Consider the following 18309-nt stretch of genomic DNA (forward strand, 5'->3'; position numbering starts at 1 on the left):
CCTTTTTTGAATGGAACCTTGTAGGGTAGGTAAGGCAGATTGTATGACGTGTCTGAGTTACGGCACCTTTTTTTTTTTTTTTTTTAGAAAAAAAGCACTGGTTATCCCTCTCCCCCAGCAGAGTGGCAGACAATTCTGAAGGTCAGCCAAGGAGAAGAAGGAGTGGTTTCCAGCTTTTTATAACATCAGTGAGGAAACAGGCAGGAAGTTGGAAATCTTTTCTGTTTCCTCTGCTTTTTTGCCCACCTATGGTCATGATGTTTCTCTGTTTAGGTAAGCAAGTATCTCTGAAAGGATGACCCAATGCATCATGAAATACTAAAATAGAGTACTTGCAGTCAACTGCAAAAATCCCAAACCACTTTCAATAAGTTATTCAATTTTCTTATTCACTTTTTTTAAAAAAAATACTTCTGATATGAATTAGAAGTACAACAATATATCTTTTAGTACATTCCTTGTATGAAAAAATATTCCAGTACAAATTCACACAGTGTTGCTTATGATGATTGAGCTGACTGAAATATGCATTATATTACTTAATAAAACTAATTCTAAACTTCTGTTATCCTGCATAAATTAACTTACTTTCATAGGCAGTGGGCACAAAGCTCCAAGGATGTACTACACTGTACATAGGCACTAAATAGATCCATCCAATTTGCCATACATCTTGTTATAAAAATGGTGCTATTTGTCTATTTGTTAGATCTTTACACTATTCCCGTCTAGCTCAAAATTATACAAACACAGCCTCTCAGAGGATCTACAGTGGATTTATAGAATGAGCACTTCATATAAACTTATAGCAGAATTTCCATGAGCACTTCATATAAACTTATAGCAGAATTTCTATGAGATATACTTTTAAATATCTGAATCTGTTAGCACACAATGGAACATAGAGATCCTGGCATTGAAAGCCTAGAACACGATCTAGTTATCCTTTTTTTAATGATTCCAACACATTCCTTGTCAATAAACTGTGTGTGTTTATATATGTTATATATAGGTCTTTGGTTATTCGGGTTTTGGTCTTTGGTTATTCGGGTTTTCTCCCGCGTCAAATTGGAAGTGTCTTGCCGACGTTTCGACGAAGTCTCATTCGTCATCTTGGAGAGAAGCACGAAGCCGAAAACACCAGCCTGAAGATGACGAATGAGACTTCATCGAAACGTCGCCAAGACACTTCCAATTTGATGTGGAAGAAAATCCGAATAACCAAAGACCTACATACAAACACCTGCGAAAACCTCAGAATATTATATATATATATATATATATATATATATATATATATATATATATATATATATATATATAATATATTATAATATTATATTATAATTATAATATATTATATATTATATTATAATATAATACAATACATATATAAATATAATATTCCATCACAGGAGATTTTCAAGAAGAGACTGGACAGCCATTTGACTGAAATGCTATAGGTTCTCTTGCTTGAGCAGGGGGATTAGACGACCTCCAAGGTCCCTTCCAACTCTGTTATTCTGATTCTGATATTTCCTTATACAGTAATGAACTTCCAATTGTGCCACCACCAGTATCAAGGTGCAAAAAAAATCTAAAATTAAATTGAATTTGGTGCCATATGACTGAACACATGTCTTCCTATATAACTAAAACTGTGCTAATCATTACCAATCCAACTCCTAAACTCCTTCCTAAAGTCTTCCTTAATGAAGAGAAGTAGTAAGTCTTGTGGAATCCTTGGTGCTATACAGTAAGAAACAGCCTTATTGTGTATAGCAGGGGTCTGCAACCTTGACAACTTTAAGACTTGTGGACTTCAGCTTCCAGAATTCCTCAGCTAGTATGCTGGCTGAGGAATTCTGGGAGCTGAAGTCCACAAGTCTTAAAGTTGTCAAGGTTGCAAACCCCTGTTGTAGAGTAACTGAAATGTATCTTAGAAGATGGATTGGTTGCAAATTGATGTGCAGGACCTTAAGGAAGGAAAATATACTAAAATGAGGTATAGAGAGGAAGAAGATTTGATATGCTCCCAAGAGATGCCTATACTACGTAAGCAGGCTTCCCCAAACTGCTTGCTGTAGTCATACTGGATGAGAATTGAAGGGTTTGTTAACTTAGCATAGCCTGAAGACATCACATTGAGGAAGGCTGCATGACTGCCACAATATACCATAGGAAAATTCCTCCACAGAGTAAAGTTGCACCTTATCTCAAATCTGTTGATCAAAGTCTCTGAAGTTCTAAGTGTACCCCACTCACTGCTTTCTCGGTTACCAAAGGTTCCGAAACGTCACATGAAGGCCTATTTCACAGTTGGCCACACGGAAGCATGGGCGTCCTAGCCTTAGATATTCTGGATTAAAACTAAAGTACATTAGAAAAGAAATAACAGAACAAATGGCAATCTTGCATAGCTTTATAGAAAATGCTTTGGCATAAAAAAGCTTAAATATTTTCACAACACGGATATTTTAATGCAACATTATCACTGATACTATCCAAACCCACAGAACTGAAAATGCTCCAGTCACATGGGTCATCACGTCCTCTCTTAAATTATGTTATTGGCAAAAAAAGGTATTCCTCAGTTAAAATGATAGACTCTCCTTTCTCCCCCTCCACTGCATGCAATGTGTTAAAAATATAGAAAACTGATGGCAGAGAAAGACCTAGTGGTCCATCGAGTCTGCCCTTTGAGTTTTTAATTTTTTTTTAATTTTTGACAGATGATGGACATGTATTTATCCCAAGCATGTTTAAACTCAGTTACTGATAACTGACCCACTACCTCCACAGGAAGTTGGTTCCAAGCTTCCACTATTCTTTCTGTGAATACTTTCTGACATTACATTTGAACTTCCCTCCTGTCAGATTGTGACTGCTACATGAAACCTGCTTGCAACCATCACATAAGCACATGTTAGATTTTGTTTATAATGGAATTAGTGACAATTGATTCTGCAGTTGTTTTTTCCTAGCTGATAGCATTTGGTTAATTTCCAAGATGAAGATAATATTTTCATTTTTTGGAGGCTATATATTTTTTCTGCTGCACTTATGTACTCATTTAAATATCTAGCTCTCCATCCATCCATCCATCCCTAAAAGGCTAGAGATACATATTTAGATGAGATTGCACATGTTGGAGATACATAGCAGCGGAGTGTACAAACTCCAAAGAATAAAATAATAATAAACTGAACAAATGGATAAGAATGCCAAATCCAGTGTAAATATCTGGCTGTGTGACTAACCATAATAACAATATAATAAATCTTCCCCCCCAAAAAAACTTGGTTTTCCCATCATACTGTTCCTTCTTGAATCAAAGTATCCACTCTCTTTATTTCTATTAAATGCAGACCAAGAAACAAAAGAATTGCAACAGTTGCTATGATAACTAAACCGTCAATGAGAAAGTTTTGACTGTGCAAAAAGTATACTAAAAGGCTACAAACACCACACTCTAGGAGACAGGACACACTGAGATTGTTAGTCTAGCAGTTCTAGGAACAAATCAACATAGTATCCTTGTTTTGATGCAAGCACAGCATCAGCCCAATAAGGGAGACCAGACTAAGAAACCAAAGCAATATAGGTCAGGACTATTTTTATTGCCAGATCTTTTATAAGAGACTCTTGCAAGTCTGAATGTGTTTCTTCTCCCTCATTTTATCTTCATATGAACTACATAGGGGCTTGTCTGAGATACTTTCTCGAGTTATTTTCTTGGCCCAGGCTCAAGCCCGTTACCTTTATAGCAGTTCTTCCTCCTTTCCTTCAATGCCATTCCCTAAAGCAGGGGTGTCAAACTCATAACATCACGTGACGTGTCGCGATGTATCACAACTTTTTTTCCATGGAGTGGGTGCAGTTTCGACATGATGCATCCAGCCCGTGGGCCGGCAGTTTGACACCCCTGTCCTAGAGCCTCTAGAGATAGCTCACTAATCATTTCAACAGGGCTAGCTCAAGGGCATATACTCCAAGACGCACTGATGGATGGTATCTCCTGTTATTAACACAAAGATTTGCATTTTCAGGGTAATTGGGAAGGACGGATAACATTGGTGTGCTTTGGCATCCTTGGCCAGTGCTTACTTGGCCTTAACCTAAAGCCATTCTTGTTCCCATAAAACATGTCCATATGTCACTATCTGGGTCTCATTGCCCACCTGAGGGTGAGGCAACCTGAAGATGACTTTAGCTACTCCATTCTGAAAATGATGTTTTCCCTTCTATTCTGCTTCTGAATACTATGTGCAAGTTATATAAGATACATGATGCACATGATATCTTAGAAGTGCAACTGAAAGGATCCTCCGCTTGTGTCTCTGTAGCCTGCCTAGGATGGAATTCTGTTTCCAGTGTCTTTTGTTCTTAGGAGACCTGGCTTCTAACATACTGTTAGTTGGATAGTATGCAGCTCCTATGCCAATCCCTATAACAAAATATCTTTCTCAGACTTTAATGTTTCAACTGCATTGGCCCAGTAGTTGCACAATCTGGGCAATCACTCGGTGGCAGCCAAGCAATACAAAAATTCTTTACCACTGTCATCTAGTGGTTGATAGTTGAACCACCCATCCATAATTTCAAGAAATACAGAAATGTTCATTCAGTCAAGAGTGTGATAAGAAAAAAGGGGAAAAAATCAGCACATGAAGTAAACAGAATATCGTGCATGTCAAGAGGAGGGCATTTCTCAATTGATGAAACTGGTCAGGACTGGAATTTCAGAACCATCAATGACAGCCTTTAGAATAAACTGCTATGTGTCAGCAGTGTAGCAGAAACTGTTCTGTGTGCAGTATAAGGGTATGCTGTGGGAACAGCAAGAATTAAGACAGCAAGATTTACTGCTGGTTTTGGTGCAAAATGAAAGGGCAAAGCAGCTGCGTGGATGTGGCCTAAGTCTCACCTGCTTTGATTTATATTGGATCTCCAATTCTGCTATCTTTACAAGATAAATTTATTTGGAAATACTGGTAATGAAACCTGGGACCTTATGCATGTATCCTTTGTGTTTTACTACTGAGCTATGACTGCTCTACTTTAAACCCTTCAATAATCATTCTAAGTGGACTTTAGACTTAAAGTATACATTCATCTATGTTTCTCCACAGTTCTAAATTCAGAAACAAAGCAATAGGACCTTAAATCATACAAGCTGGAAGTTCAAGAGGAACAGAATAGACTAACAAGCTTAATATAAATCAAATAATATCATTTGATACTTCTCAAACACAAAAACACTACCAACCTATCAGAGCACCCACATCTTCCATTGAAAAGCAAAAACCAACAAAAAGAGAAGTAAAATCTACTTCAAATTAGCAAAACAATTTGCCCAGTCTCTTGAATGACTGGTGGCAGTAAAAGCTGTTCAAATGCCTTCAGATGCTCATACATTTCTATTCCTGTATGGCCATTAAGCTGTCAAGGATTGATAACAAAAAAAGATTCAGAAAAGCAGTGGGGAGGCCCAAGCCAAAATTTAGGCTAACAACCATCAAGGTTAACAAAGTGCAAGTCATTAATTAAGGCTGTTGTATCCCAGCCTTAATTGAAACTGAAAACATTAAAAAGGTTCTGTGAATGTTATTATACTTTCTTCCTTTCTCAAAGGATTAAAAAATCACCATCCATCACTACTCAGAGTTAACTAGTGACTTCCCCACCCACTACAGAACGTATTGAGTGTTCCTGTTCAATACCAAAAAAAGTCCAATATGAAAGCACACCTGAAGAAGACATTCCCACTGGCCTGTTGATAATAGATCAAAAGGTGGGAACAGACACAGTTGACCTTAAGCTATTTACTGGACATATGAATGCCAAATCTTTATTAAAACTGCTTGTCAAAAAAAGGGTACACAGCTACCTTGATGTCCAAGGTTGTTCACAATCATATTGTTGTGAAAATATTCTAACTGGCTTTGTGGGGCTGGAGTATGAAGAGCACAGGGCACAGGAGAGGTCTGCAGTAATCAGACTGACCATATTAATTGTGCAATCATGGAAGATGAGGACAGATTGTTCACTTTTGGCAAATCAAGGCAGAGGAGAAAGTCAAGGATTAAAATTTCAAGAACTATGGACAATCCTTTGTGCTAAAGATTCTCCCATTCCCACCAGAACACAAACCATCTCTGATTCAGGATCCATTTCTTATTAACCTCATAAGTCTTTGAGGAAGTCTAAACAGATAAGTCAAATGAAGAAATTTTCACTTCACAAATAAACCATATTGAATTCCTAATCTGTTTGGAGGGCTTCTCTTCACAGCATATCAGTGTCTTCCATGCTGAAGCTGCTTCTCCGACTGCTAGCCTTTGAAGCCTCTGGGGACACAGTAGAAAACAGGGGGTCAGAAGCCACAGGAAGCATAGTATCCTCCATTAGCATCAAGTCTAACTCCTTCTTGGACAAGGAGGGAAAAGAGACATTTTGGCTAGGGTCCAGCGGGTCATGAAAACCTCTACAACTGTCATCAAAGCTCAGGCTATGGGTAAAGTTCAGTTGGTGGTAGGGAGACTGAGGAGGAGGAGGAGGAGGAGGAGGAGCAAAGTGAGGCTGATGCTGAGCTTCCGGTTCAGCTTGGAGTTGCGTTTGCTGTAAGAGCTCTGCTGTCCCCTCCTCTCCAGAAGTTTCTTGCTTCACCATATGCTGAGCTAGTTCAGCCATGTTCATATCAGAGGGTGAAGAGGTTGGCAACCCATGGACTCGAGCTTGCATCTCCAGTTCCTTGAGGACAAAGCACCAAAATAAAGGATTCTTACAAAAGAAAAGCATAGGATATATAATCACAGCCATCACCATCTCCGCTCTGTTCTACCATGAATATACAACAGTGTGCAATGAATAATAACTGTATGGTCTGTGCTTGGGGAATCTCCTACACTGGATAAGTATAGTATGATCAATAAACAACAGTCCATATGGCAAATGCAAATTTTACAATACATACTGTATGCAGCTACTTTATTTTTTCAATTTTTCTATTTTTTCCAATCTAACAAAAATTGAAAAGAATTTATGTAAAGGGTCCAAGACTCAGTTTGTCAGTGAGATAACTCTCCAAACCCAGAATGGTTCAGTACAGAGAGAGAAGCTGAAAAAAGAAAGACTAAGTTCAAAACTTCCAGATCTAGTTTATAGTTATGGGGGGGGGGGAATCCAGAAAAAAAAAACAATGCTTCCCTATGGAAGAGATAGTTGGGCAGTAATCAAGAATATTGTCAACTTCTCCATTTTTAAGTCCCCCTCCCTCCTGATCACACTGAACTAGAATGAAGGTGCTATTAAAGAGCTGGGAAGAAAATTCAAAAGCCATGCTCTGTATCTCTTCCTTACTGGTTTCATTTTGCATTTGGGTTTATAAATGCTCTAAGTAATCATCTTAAATGTTTTCCTGCACCAAATGGAGTAAAGCATTGATAGGCAACTTTCTAAATTCAGAAGCCATAATTAACTTCCCAACAGATGAAAGCACCAAAAGGGGAGTAGCTGATATACTTATCAGCCATTTTTTGGTGTTTTCCTTAATTTTTAATATTAACTCTGATCGGCAAACTGTCCCATTTCCAGTCTTCCATTCAGTTTTCCAGTCTTCCACCCAATCTCTATCCATTTGATGATCAAACGAGCACAGTTTAACAGTGCAATTTCAAACTATTTGGGATGGGTATGCTGAAAGTAATTTTTCTTCCAGAACATCTCACTTCTATTTCCACTTTTATTTTTTAAAACAAAACAAAAGTGGTCATACTTTTTAGCAGCAAAATCAGATGCTGGGGAACTGAAAACAGGACACCTGGAACCACCTGTAGCCCTGAGTCTGCCCACTCCTGAAGTTCAGGATGGAAAAAGAAAAAGAAGTATTTCCATAAACCATTTTTCAACAAAACTATGTCTTTTCAAAACTTTTTGGATGCCACATCACCATGTGAGAGTAATGTTGGGTTGAAAAAGAACACATGGATGACTTTCAGGCAATCACTGAATTCCATCAATGAGCACACAGAAATGATTATCGCTGTAAGTGCTGGCTTTGTAGCCCATATTATGAATCACTTCTATGCTTTTCCCTAACATGACAACATGATGCAAGACTTCCAAACAGAAGTAGAATTAAGCTAATTATTTTCAGTGAGATAATTAAAGAAAGTAGTTTCTACAAGCACACAGAAATACCGTAGGCAGAATAAGTAAAGGACACGGGGTTCACCTGTATACGAAGCCAAAGCTGCTTGTTAGCCATTTCCAGACGCCGAGAATGATTCTCAAGATCTCGTGATCTCTGCAAATCTTTCTGCATCCTTCTGATATAATCAACAGAGGCTTTCAGGATTGTCCCTTTGTTCCAGCGCACATCTCTGGAAAAAAGATGGGGGGGGGGGGAAACTGTTGTCATTCCAAAAGATTATTTCCAGAGTTAGAAAAACTCTTGTTCAAAATCTGTTTAATTTTTTGTTTGGGATTTTCAAACAAATGGACAAAGCAGCCAATAATTTAAGACAATGTATAGAATTATTACACTTTCTAAGGCCAAATGATATGACTTCTCTAGATCAGATGTGCCACCTTCCCAATTGCTGGGCTTTTAAGCTGCTTTATCAGCTTGTCTGGATGAAGCAATCTCTCAGAACACAAAGCATAGCAAGACTGGTACCAAAAAAAGTATCCAATTATAATACAATTCATACGGTAGATGTCATACGGAACTCATAGGAATCAATAAAACAATGTCATAGCATTGACATCTCCAGAAGAAATTAAGCTGTGCCAACAATCAGCCATATTGCATGTTTATATAAGTGACAGAACAATTTTTTTCTCCATCAGAACATACTGAAGAGATGAAGCAGCTATGTCTTGCATGATATTAACAAGCAACTAGATAGCATTGTGGAAGTTAAAATCAAAATATATATTTTAAAAATTGCCTGTTGCAGCTGGATATTTTGTAAAATATGACAGTCTTGCAAGATTTCAGCATTTTTAAAATGCATTCATTCATTCATTCATTTACAATCAGTGGTGTGTGTACTACTTGCAAGTTTTGCCATAGCATTATAGACTACATTATTTTTCTACTACAACTTGGCTTTCTTTTTCTAAAGTGCCAGATAATTTTTAAATGTCTTTTCCAACATTACCAATTAATACTAATTCAACTCTTTTGTGGCTATCAGGTCCTTGCTCAGAAACACTCTTTCTGAGCCAGCCTCTCCAGATGTGTTGGGATTACAACTCCAGGGTTCCCAACCAGTGTGCATTTTTGTAATCACAGTTCCTCATTCTGGCTACAAACATTAGGGGTTGGCAGCTGGCAGCCACAATCCATCCAGATCAAAACAGGATCATGTCACATAAATAGTGCAAAATTAGGTGGTTTACTTCACTGCAGCAATCAGTCCTTTGTTTTATACATATTTAAAAATCTAAAAATAGCCATTGCAACTGCCTATTAAAGCTTGATAGTCTATTTTCAAAAGTCAGTCCTGACAGATAAACAAATCCCATTCAGAGGAGCACATAAATTTCAAAGATTATAGTCCAGATTTTGAGTATAATATTATATTATATTATATTGAAGAAATTAAACAGAAGTTGTTTCATAAAGCTAATACGTGATAGGACTAATGTTCCTTTTATCTAAAACTCATACGAGGTGTCATCTTGATCACATGCTATCTTTAACCAAACCCACTTGTTGAAATCTGAATGTAGGCTGTTGTGTTAGTTTGTTTATAAGCTTTCCATAGCAAAGAGCTCTGGTGTGTGAAGTATGAAGGAATAGCTTTCACTCCTCGCTCAGCCAATGGCTATTTAAGGGAGCACAACACTGGAGCTCCTTTCTGGTGCTATTCTTATATGGCCTTGCTCCCTTGGTGCTATTTTGGCATTTTACAGCACTGTTACTCAGAACTCATTCTATCTACACTCAGTGCAAATGCAGGCTTATACCTGTGAAGCCTTTCTCACACTATAAAATGAAAAAAAAAAAAATCAAATCACAATGTGTGCAGGCATGAGGGCCATATCTGTGGTGTACTTCAAAATGGCTTTTCTTGTGCATTTTGTTTCTCTCCAACTACAGCTATTCAGTACAGAGCCTATTGGAGTAAAACTGCTTTAGAAACAGGATGTTGCAGTGATTTTTTTCCTGGAAGAAAGAGTAGATGCAGGGTGGAAGGTCAGCCTTCCCATTTATATTACCCCCAGAGGTATTGATGGGGACAATAAAAAAAGCAGTTAAGATGGTGGCCAACACAACACGATTAAAGCATGCAACATATACTTGAAACGCAGGGTTTGCGGGGTTTTTTGGCAAGCTTACAGACCCCTCTTGACTTTTTGACCCCACTGTGGAACCCCGAACCAACCCTGCTCCCGCCTCTCTTCTGCTTTCAGCGATTGATAAATACTATATTTAATCTTCAGAAAAAATAAATTTCCTATTGTTTATAATATATTTTACTTTTAAAACAATTAATAATTGAAGTTGTAAAATAGCTACCGTATATATCTTTTTCTAGATATTTTAAATAATCTTCTGCAATTTGTCAAATGGGACCAAAGCAAGCTACTGTGCTTATGTTACATTCATGTCATTATGCAGAGTTTCCTTTGATTTGGAATATTTTTCATTTGAAATTTAAAGTTGTTTGGTGCGTTTGTGGTTTTTAAAGACAGAAATAAAATATAGTTTTCAACACAGCAGACATGGGAAAATAATTTCCCATCCAACTTTTGCTCTGGTTGTCTATTTCTCGATTTGGACTCTTGTCTCTCTTTAAGAGGCAACAGGAAAATATAAACCATTGAATAGAACTTACAGATCACTAGCTTTTGGAATCAGCATCCCTAATTCCTTAATACGATCATTAATGTTGAATCTGCGTCTTCTTTCAACTTAGAACAGAAAGAGAGAGAAAAAATCCTATATGAGATATTAAACATTATAAAAAATATCAACTTTGTCAATAAAAAACAAATATAAAATGGTGAAATAAATAACCAGATATTGCTTATTTTAAGGAAGATATAAAATATCTGAGCAATGGACAACCAATAGCAGAAAAACAGCTCTGGTTTGAAGGGCTGGGCCTATACTGATTAACACCCTTAGAAAGTTCTAAGTTCCTCCTTTTGCATTACCCCAGTTTCTCCCAAATTCCCTCCTTTTGCTCATTAACCTAATACAGGAACAACAGTCAATCCATCTGGATGCTCACACATTTCTGTCCTTTGTTAGACAGCTCTTATCTGGATATTATAATCAAAGTCTTGTACATTACTGCATTGAGCTTCCTATGAGGCTGCAAGGCAATACAGAAATTGCCATGGGTTCAAATCATGGTGGCTAGGCTTATATCAAATATCTCCTGATAAAGCACTTATGCTGGATAAATAGCACTAATTTCGATCAGACTTCCTAATAAAATCTTGTTGCTTATTAGTACATATTTTTCACACCTATAAAATAGTCTGTAATAACATCTTTGTTTCTAATGTGGATTATGCAAATTTTGAGTTGTTTTATTTTTTTCCAAATAATTAAATTTTAATTGGGGGGAGGAATTTGCCCCATTTACATTCCATGTTAAGCATCTATATTCCACGATTAATCAAATAACTTAGAAAAGTCTATGCCTGTAGCAGCCACTTTTTCAACATCTTTCACATATTTATTTTTAATCAGTTTTTTTATCAATTTTCTCCATCATTTCATTTTGAGCCTCTTGCAAGTTTGTTTTAAATTTCTCTCAAAACTCTCTAGCTCTTTGAACAATATTTAATCAAAAATTGAAGATCTCATTCCAATCCAACAATCTAATCTGTCTCCTTTCTGTATTGATTCAAGAAGTATTTAAACATTAATATGCACACTGCATTCTGTTGTCCATCTCTATTTTTAATCTATTTAGTCTCTATTTTTGATAAGCCATTGTGTTTAATGATTTATGCTGTTTCATGTATTTTACTTTGTATTTCAGTTATCAGAGTTGATTGAACTTCTGGGTAGGTACCAGAATACATGTTTATATGATGTTTTTATGATAGACATCGTTCCAAATGAGGCATTTTCTGTATATTCTAATACAATACAGGATTCTCTTTTAAAATAATTCATGTTTGTAGTTTTAAAAACTTAGCATTAAGAATAATTTACACATTGAGATAAAAACATTAAGTTTATGCTTTTAACAATATGCAGAAATAACTGTATATTTTTATGATTAAATGGGAAAAGTTAAATTACCATTTACAAACAACTTAGATTTTTTATACTACATTTAAATATAATGAAAGCTTCTGAGTGATACCAGCATTGTGCTCCTCAGGACATGTTTAACATTAAGAATCAACTCAAATCTGTCTTTCAGTAGTTCTCTAATAAAAGTCATGCTTAAGTGAGGTTGTTTCCACCATGTTGACTTTCCCACAACAGAGCATTAAATCAGGCTCTGTAATATGTCTGCAAAAGAATTACAGATGTAAAGATAAACCATTTGTCTGAAATGGTATAGTGTTTCCTGCCTGAGACAGGGTTGGACTAGAAGACCTCCAAGGTCCCTTCCAACAACTACTACTACTACTCATACTACTCCTACTACTACTACTACTATTACTATCATTATTATTACTACTACTACTACTACTATTATTATTTATAAACACCATGTGTCAACTGATTTCTAGCTATCTACCCTGAGTTCTCTGTTCAATTACAGTTTTAAAACAAAATGTTTGCTAACAAAAGCTTTAACATCCTGTTAGAATAATCAAAATGTTTCATGTGTTAATCTAATTAGAGAAAGAACAAACAAAAGCTTAAAAAGAAGCAAGCAGCATACTAAGAATCATACGAGTAACAGAACTACAATGCTCCTTGGTTCTAATACTCATTAAGGGTGCACCCTATTAGGGTGTTGACTCACACTTGGCCAATAAATAGTTCTCTGTTCTCTGTGCTCATTTGGATGCACATCAACAGATAAGATGAGGTCTGCATGTTCGTGTATGTAAGTATAACGAGGATGTAGCAATGTATAGGTGCATGTATCTCTAACTGTACGGACATCAACTCCAATACAAAAAAAAGGGGGGTTTGATATAATAGGGGAGAGAAAGCGAATGGGGTAGGGGAAGACCAAGTGTTAGCAAAAGGAATGGAAGTGGCTTGAAATACATAATATACCTTTCTGGATATCTGTGTAAAATAGTTTATCTGCATCCTGACTAAAATGTCTTTGCTAACTGTGATCATTTCTGGTCTTCTGGTAACTTTGTAAATATCAAACATTATAAAAGCATCATAATAAACAGCCAGAGATTTTTCTTCTAAAGAAAAACCAAGTAGGATTTTTGCTGTAATCTTTTATTACCAGCTGGTAATATAATAAGGTATCACAGCAGAGGTAAGGTCATTTCACCACACATGCCCAGAAAAGAAAGGAAGGGTTCTTCATTTAATCCAAGGACAGCAATATACTACAGCATTTGGTTTTTTGTTTTTTTACTATTTTCCACAATTTGTAATCGTATTATTCCTAAAGAAGAGGATGTTTTTTTTAAATTAAATTTAATAAAACTATAGGTAATTATATTTTTTCCTGACCACGGCAGTACAATTACATGAATTTGTACATTACATGAAAACAGCCCTCTGCTCTCCTCCCCTGAAGAAAAACAAAACCAAAAAGGACATTTTAAGGGGGGGGAGGAAATCTATGAATCAATCAGATAGTGAAACAAATCAAATGATAAAAATAGTTATATGTATGAAAACATGGTTCTGCGGAGGGTAAAATCACAAGAGACCCAGAGGGTAGTAAATCATCTCCACGTGCATTCAATGACCATTGAGTGTAGCTACATTCTCTGCATCAGAATAATAAATGGAGAATACGCATGCTTGTGCATAAAAATACTGTTTCTAAATCATTGCACACAAATTAGATCAACAAAAGGGCTAATGAAATATAGCAGAATGCATTTCAACCACATGGTTTTAACCAGCCTCCACTTACTGAGATTATGATTATCCTTCTTCTGGCGTTCCTTAGCCAAGGCACGACTCTCGGCATCTAAAGATAACACAACAAGCTGTTATGAAAAGCAACGGGCCAACCAGAACAAGTTTCATTTTATACACATATGCATGCAAGTGTATAAATAGATGCACTGCTGACCTACAGTCTGAGGCAAAGCAAATTACTAAAAATTACCCTGACCATTTGGACATATACACACTGGCCACCACACAATCTCCCATGTTACCTGTAAGCTCTCTCTTTTGAGTGAGATCAGCAGGACAGGAACTGCTGGTAATGCCCACCATAGAAGGCGTCATCTGGAGGTCACTGTTATAGACATTCATATGGCTGCTGGATAGAGGCAACTGGAAAACAAAGGGAGGAAGACAAATGCACATTTATTTTAACACAGAAAATAGAGGATAAGAAAGTATCAGCCAACAGAAGGTCTGATTCCCAACAGGAATATCCTGTGCTTTTAGCACTTCACCACTCTTCCCAACCATGGATCTCCCATTCATTATATGCAGATGGCTCAAATATTTATACTGTATATGATTAATTTAACAATGTTAGATCTCACCATTTAAAAATAAGTTTTACTTTTTTAAAATGTTTGCTAAATATTACTATTGGTCTCCTACAAAACAGTGACTCCAAATTAATTATTTGGAAAGAAAGGAAGGATAGATGCAACCACTTTATTTCAGTTGTTTTATTCCTTCTCCCATGACCACTTCCCTGCCTAGAAACAAGAACTCCTTTAAAAAAAAAAAAGAAGTATACTCACAGTATTGGACATATGAATTTCTGGATTAAGACACCCGACAGTGGTTGTCAGCTGCATAATATCTTCAATGACATCATCTATCTAAAATAGGGCCAAAAAGGCTATCAGATATAGATTTTTTTTAATGCATTTTGGGTTTTTTTTTTTCAAAATGTATGTAAATTCACAGACATGGGAAATGTAAGTTTGACACTGATTGACTGAATGATTGATTGATTTGAATAGATGACACTTGATTCCAACTGACTCAGGGCTGCTCACCCCATAAGAACAGACCCCAGACATCTCTGACGGACTTGCTAAGTCAGGGTCCAAATCAGAGTAGATTTGTTGTTGTTTGAGCAACTTTATCTGACTAAGCCTTCAGCTGAATCACCCAAACTCCAAGTTCTCTCTGATAGTTTCCTGCAACAGAAGTGTGATGCAAAACATTGCCTTTCATTGTGTAGCCCCCCCCCCAACCTATGTTACATAATCAGAGAATCATGTGATTCAATTACAGCTGGACTTTTCCACTTCAGATTACAGGAGTTGAGTACTTCCTAACCACAGTTTATCCCAGCCTCTCCAACAATTCCTGCGTTCCCAAGGAACTTACAAACCTCTCTCTCTGGATTGGAGCTGATATTAAGCATTGCCATTGGACTGTTCGGAGTGCTGTTGCCTGCAGAAGAGGACATGACATGACATGGTCTCACCCCAGGGGAGGCTGAAGGAGGAGGCTTGGGAGAAGGAGCACCAAGTAGCGGTGCAAACTTGTTCCCATAAGTTTCAGACAGATAGTCTTGGACCTTCTTGTCTCGTGACCTTTGCAGATGGTATGTAGTAGGATTTTCTAAGAAGGACTGAACCTAAAAAATATTGGAGAAATAGAAGAGCTATCATGTAAAGGTAAACATAATTTTCAAATATATACGTCTTCAGAAAGAAATAGGCTGGGTTCATACTAAAAAAAAAAAAAAAAAAAACCTCCACAAAATGAGCTATCCATAATATCAGGGCCCCAGACCTGATGGAAGTGCCAGATTTTCACTGTCTCAAAAGTTTGATTTCTGGAGCGGAGTAGTTCCAAGGCAGGTACTATGACACAAAAGGTTACTCTCTCACACATGAGTCCCAGAACATGTCTCTCTTGTAGGGATCTAACAGGATGGATAGGCATCATTGGGAAGAGATGGCCCCATAAATAGTCTATTCCCAAATCACAAAGAGCTTTTAGGGTAACCATCAGTACCTTGAATTACACCTGGAAGCATACTGGTAGGCAATGCAGCTCACAGGGCAGAGGTGTCACATGTGCTGAACAACCAGCATTCATAACTGCACACATAGTCACATTTTATACCAACTGAAGCTTCCAAATGCTCTTCAAGGACAGCCCCATGTAGAGTTGGGAGGTAATTGAGGAATGAATGACTGTGAGCCCAGCTATACAAATGAATGTCACAAATCTTTGTTATCATCCTCTAATAAGCGTCTAATTGGCTATGAGTCACTTTTAAAGCTGTTAAAATAGCACTCGGCCTCATTTCTCCTTATCTTGATTTTTCATATTATATATCATATACAGATTGCAGATTGCAAGAGGTCAGAGACCTATATTGCTTATATAACTATAAGATCCCTGATATCCCACCCTAAAAAACCAAACACATTTCAGGGTCAGAAAGAATTTATGATTTATGATCAGACGCTTAACAACCATTTGAAATTACATGGACCATCCCAAAAGCTACTTACAACCCACTTTCAGAATTATGATGGCTGCATACCCCTGGTCACGAGATTGCATTGTGTGTGCTTGGCAACCAGCTTATTTTTATGGATGTTTGCAACATCCCTCAATGATGTGATCACAATTTGCAACTCTTTTGCTGGTTTCTGGGATTTATGTCTGGTTTCCAATTAAAAAATACCCATTAGGGAAAATTGATTCATTTAACAGCCACAGCGTTTGCTAAACAATTGTTGTAAAAAAATGACTGTAACTCTAAATCAGACACGATTTAATCTCGACCGATAACTGCAATGACTAATGACTGTAATTCCAGGCCCAATTATAGTCATAAGACAAGAACTACCTATAAGAAGCCAAACTAAACTAAAGGAATTCACCCACTTTTGAAGGATAAATCTCATGACACACAAAAAATTACTGGACTACATCATCCCAGCACTAAATAAAGTCAATTGTACATAGAAAATTGATAATAAATTGCCTTGTAATGATGAAGCCACTTCAAACTTTACAAAACTATAGCAAAGGATAAAATTTGTAGGACGATTAAAGAAAAACTATAGGAATCCAATAACTCAATTGGAAAAATATAGTTGATTAGCAGATAATCACTTGTGTTTTTCTGAGCGGTTTTGGATACTAAAGTAAAACCATTTGAAAGAAAAACTCTGCATAGATTCTCTCCCCCTTTCACCATTTAAACATACACAAATGCTCAATTCAAATGAAAGGACTTGCTGGTTTTCAATGTATTTTTCCAACTGATATATCAGATATATTGGTAAGCTGCCAAGACTCACTTGATAGTAAGAGGGGAGGCATATAAATTTAATAAATAAATAAATAATAAACAAGCAAGCCAGCAAGCCATTCATTTCTTGCAACGTAACAGTTTTAACAAATATTCTATTTGCCTCTATCGTTCTCTGTAACCAAAGTTTTACTCATGCGACTGTACCTTTAAAACTTCTCCTGGCACAGGTGGTGGTGATTGGAAATGAACTGGAGTGTTGATGGCTGGGGTTGGAGCCACTGGCATTTGTTGCTGTTGCTGCATGTAATGCATCACTGACTGCTGCTGAATGCGCTCCCGTTGTTCCTCTTGTTGTACTTGCTCTCGCATAAGCTGCATCCGTAAACCAATGCGAGATGCCATAGCTGATATTTGGGATGTGTCAAAGTTTGTTAAAAATACCTAAAGCCCTAAGAAGAAAGTAGAAGGGTTGAGACTCAGGGATTCAGCATTAAATGCTAGCTTTCAATCACTTGCACAAGTCATTAAAACTGATCTAAGTGCAGCAAATCTCTCAACATTAAGAACCATCTATAATCAATCTAGTAGAATAGGGGACTTACAACCTGTTATTTTGCCTATCTTTTTTTTTTTTTTTACATCTAATTCAGACTTCTCAGCTCTGGATGTGTTAATCTCCAATTCCCAGAACTCTCAATTAGCAAGCTGAAGGAAGCTATTGCTTTTGAAATTGATATCAACTATCCACAACAAATTACAATTTGTTTTCACTAATATTTCCCAAATGTTAAAATATAACAACACTTTTGTTCCTCTTCTCACTTTCCTGAGCCTTTGTTGCATCAGTTTGCAATATTAAGGAGAAAAAAGGTAAAACAGTAATAAATACAAAAATATGTACATATGCTTGATCATATGTTTTTCATTTTCAAGCTTGTAGTCTTTAAGCAAGTGACTGTTCATTAATATTAAT

At 36.8% G+C, this 18309-nt stretch overlaps 1 protein-coding gene across 6 annotated transcripts in view; it reads right to left on the reverse strand.

Annotated features, from left to right (window-relative positions):
• Nucleotides 1-2722: 2722 nt before the first annotated feature.
• TFEB (transcription factor EB) overlaps nucleotides 2723-18309 on the reverse strand; it is a 71807-nt gene continuing 56220 nt past the window's right edge. For all 6 annotated transcript variants that reach the window (XM_039339915.1, XM_039339872.1, XM_039339880.1 and 3 more), the window contains 8 exons: nucleotides 17541-17785; nucleotides 15447-15695; nucleotides 14845-14925; nucleotides 14299-14419; nucleotides 14049-14105; nucleotides 10851-10926; nucleotides 8237-8384; nucleotides 2723-6753 (listed from right to left, as the gene is read on the reverse strand). In XM_039339915.1, coding sequence (XP_039195849.1) covers nucleotides 6289-6753; nucleotides 8237-8384; nucleotides 10851-10926; nucleotides 14049-14105; nucleotides 14299-14419; nucleotides 14845-14925; nucleotides 15447-15695; nucleotides 17541-17738 — 1395 coding nt within the window. In that variant the 5' untranslated portion in view covers nucleotides 17739-17785 and the 3' untranslated portion in view covers nucleotides 2723-6288. The remainder of the gene's footprint in view (nucleotides 6754-8236; nucleotides 8385-10850; nucleotides 10927-14048; nucleotides 14106-14298; nucleotides 14420-14844; nucleotides 14926-15446; nucleotides 15696-17540; nucleotides 17786-18309) is intronic.

The sequence above is a fragment of the Crotalus tigris genome, unplaced genomic scaffold (assembly GCF_016545835.1).
Source record: "Crotalus tigris isolate CLP2741 ecotype Arizona unplaced genomic scaffold, ASM1654583v1 scf7180000017550.10884619, whole genome shotgun sequence".
NCBI classification, from domain to species: Eukaryota; Metazoa; Chordata; class Lepidosauria; order Squamata; family Viperidae; genus Crotalus; species Crotalus tigris.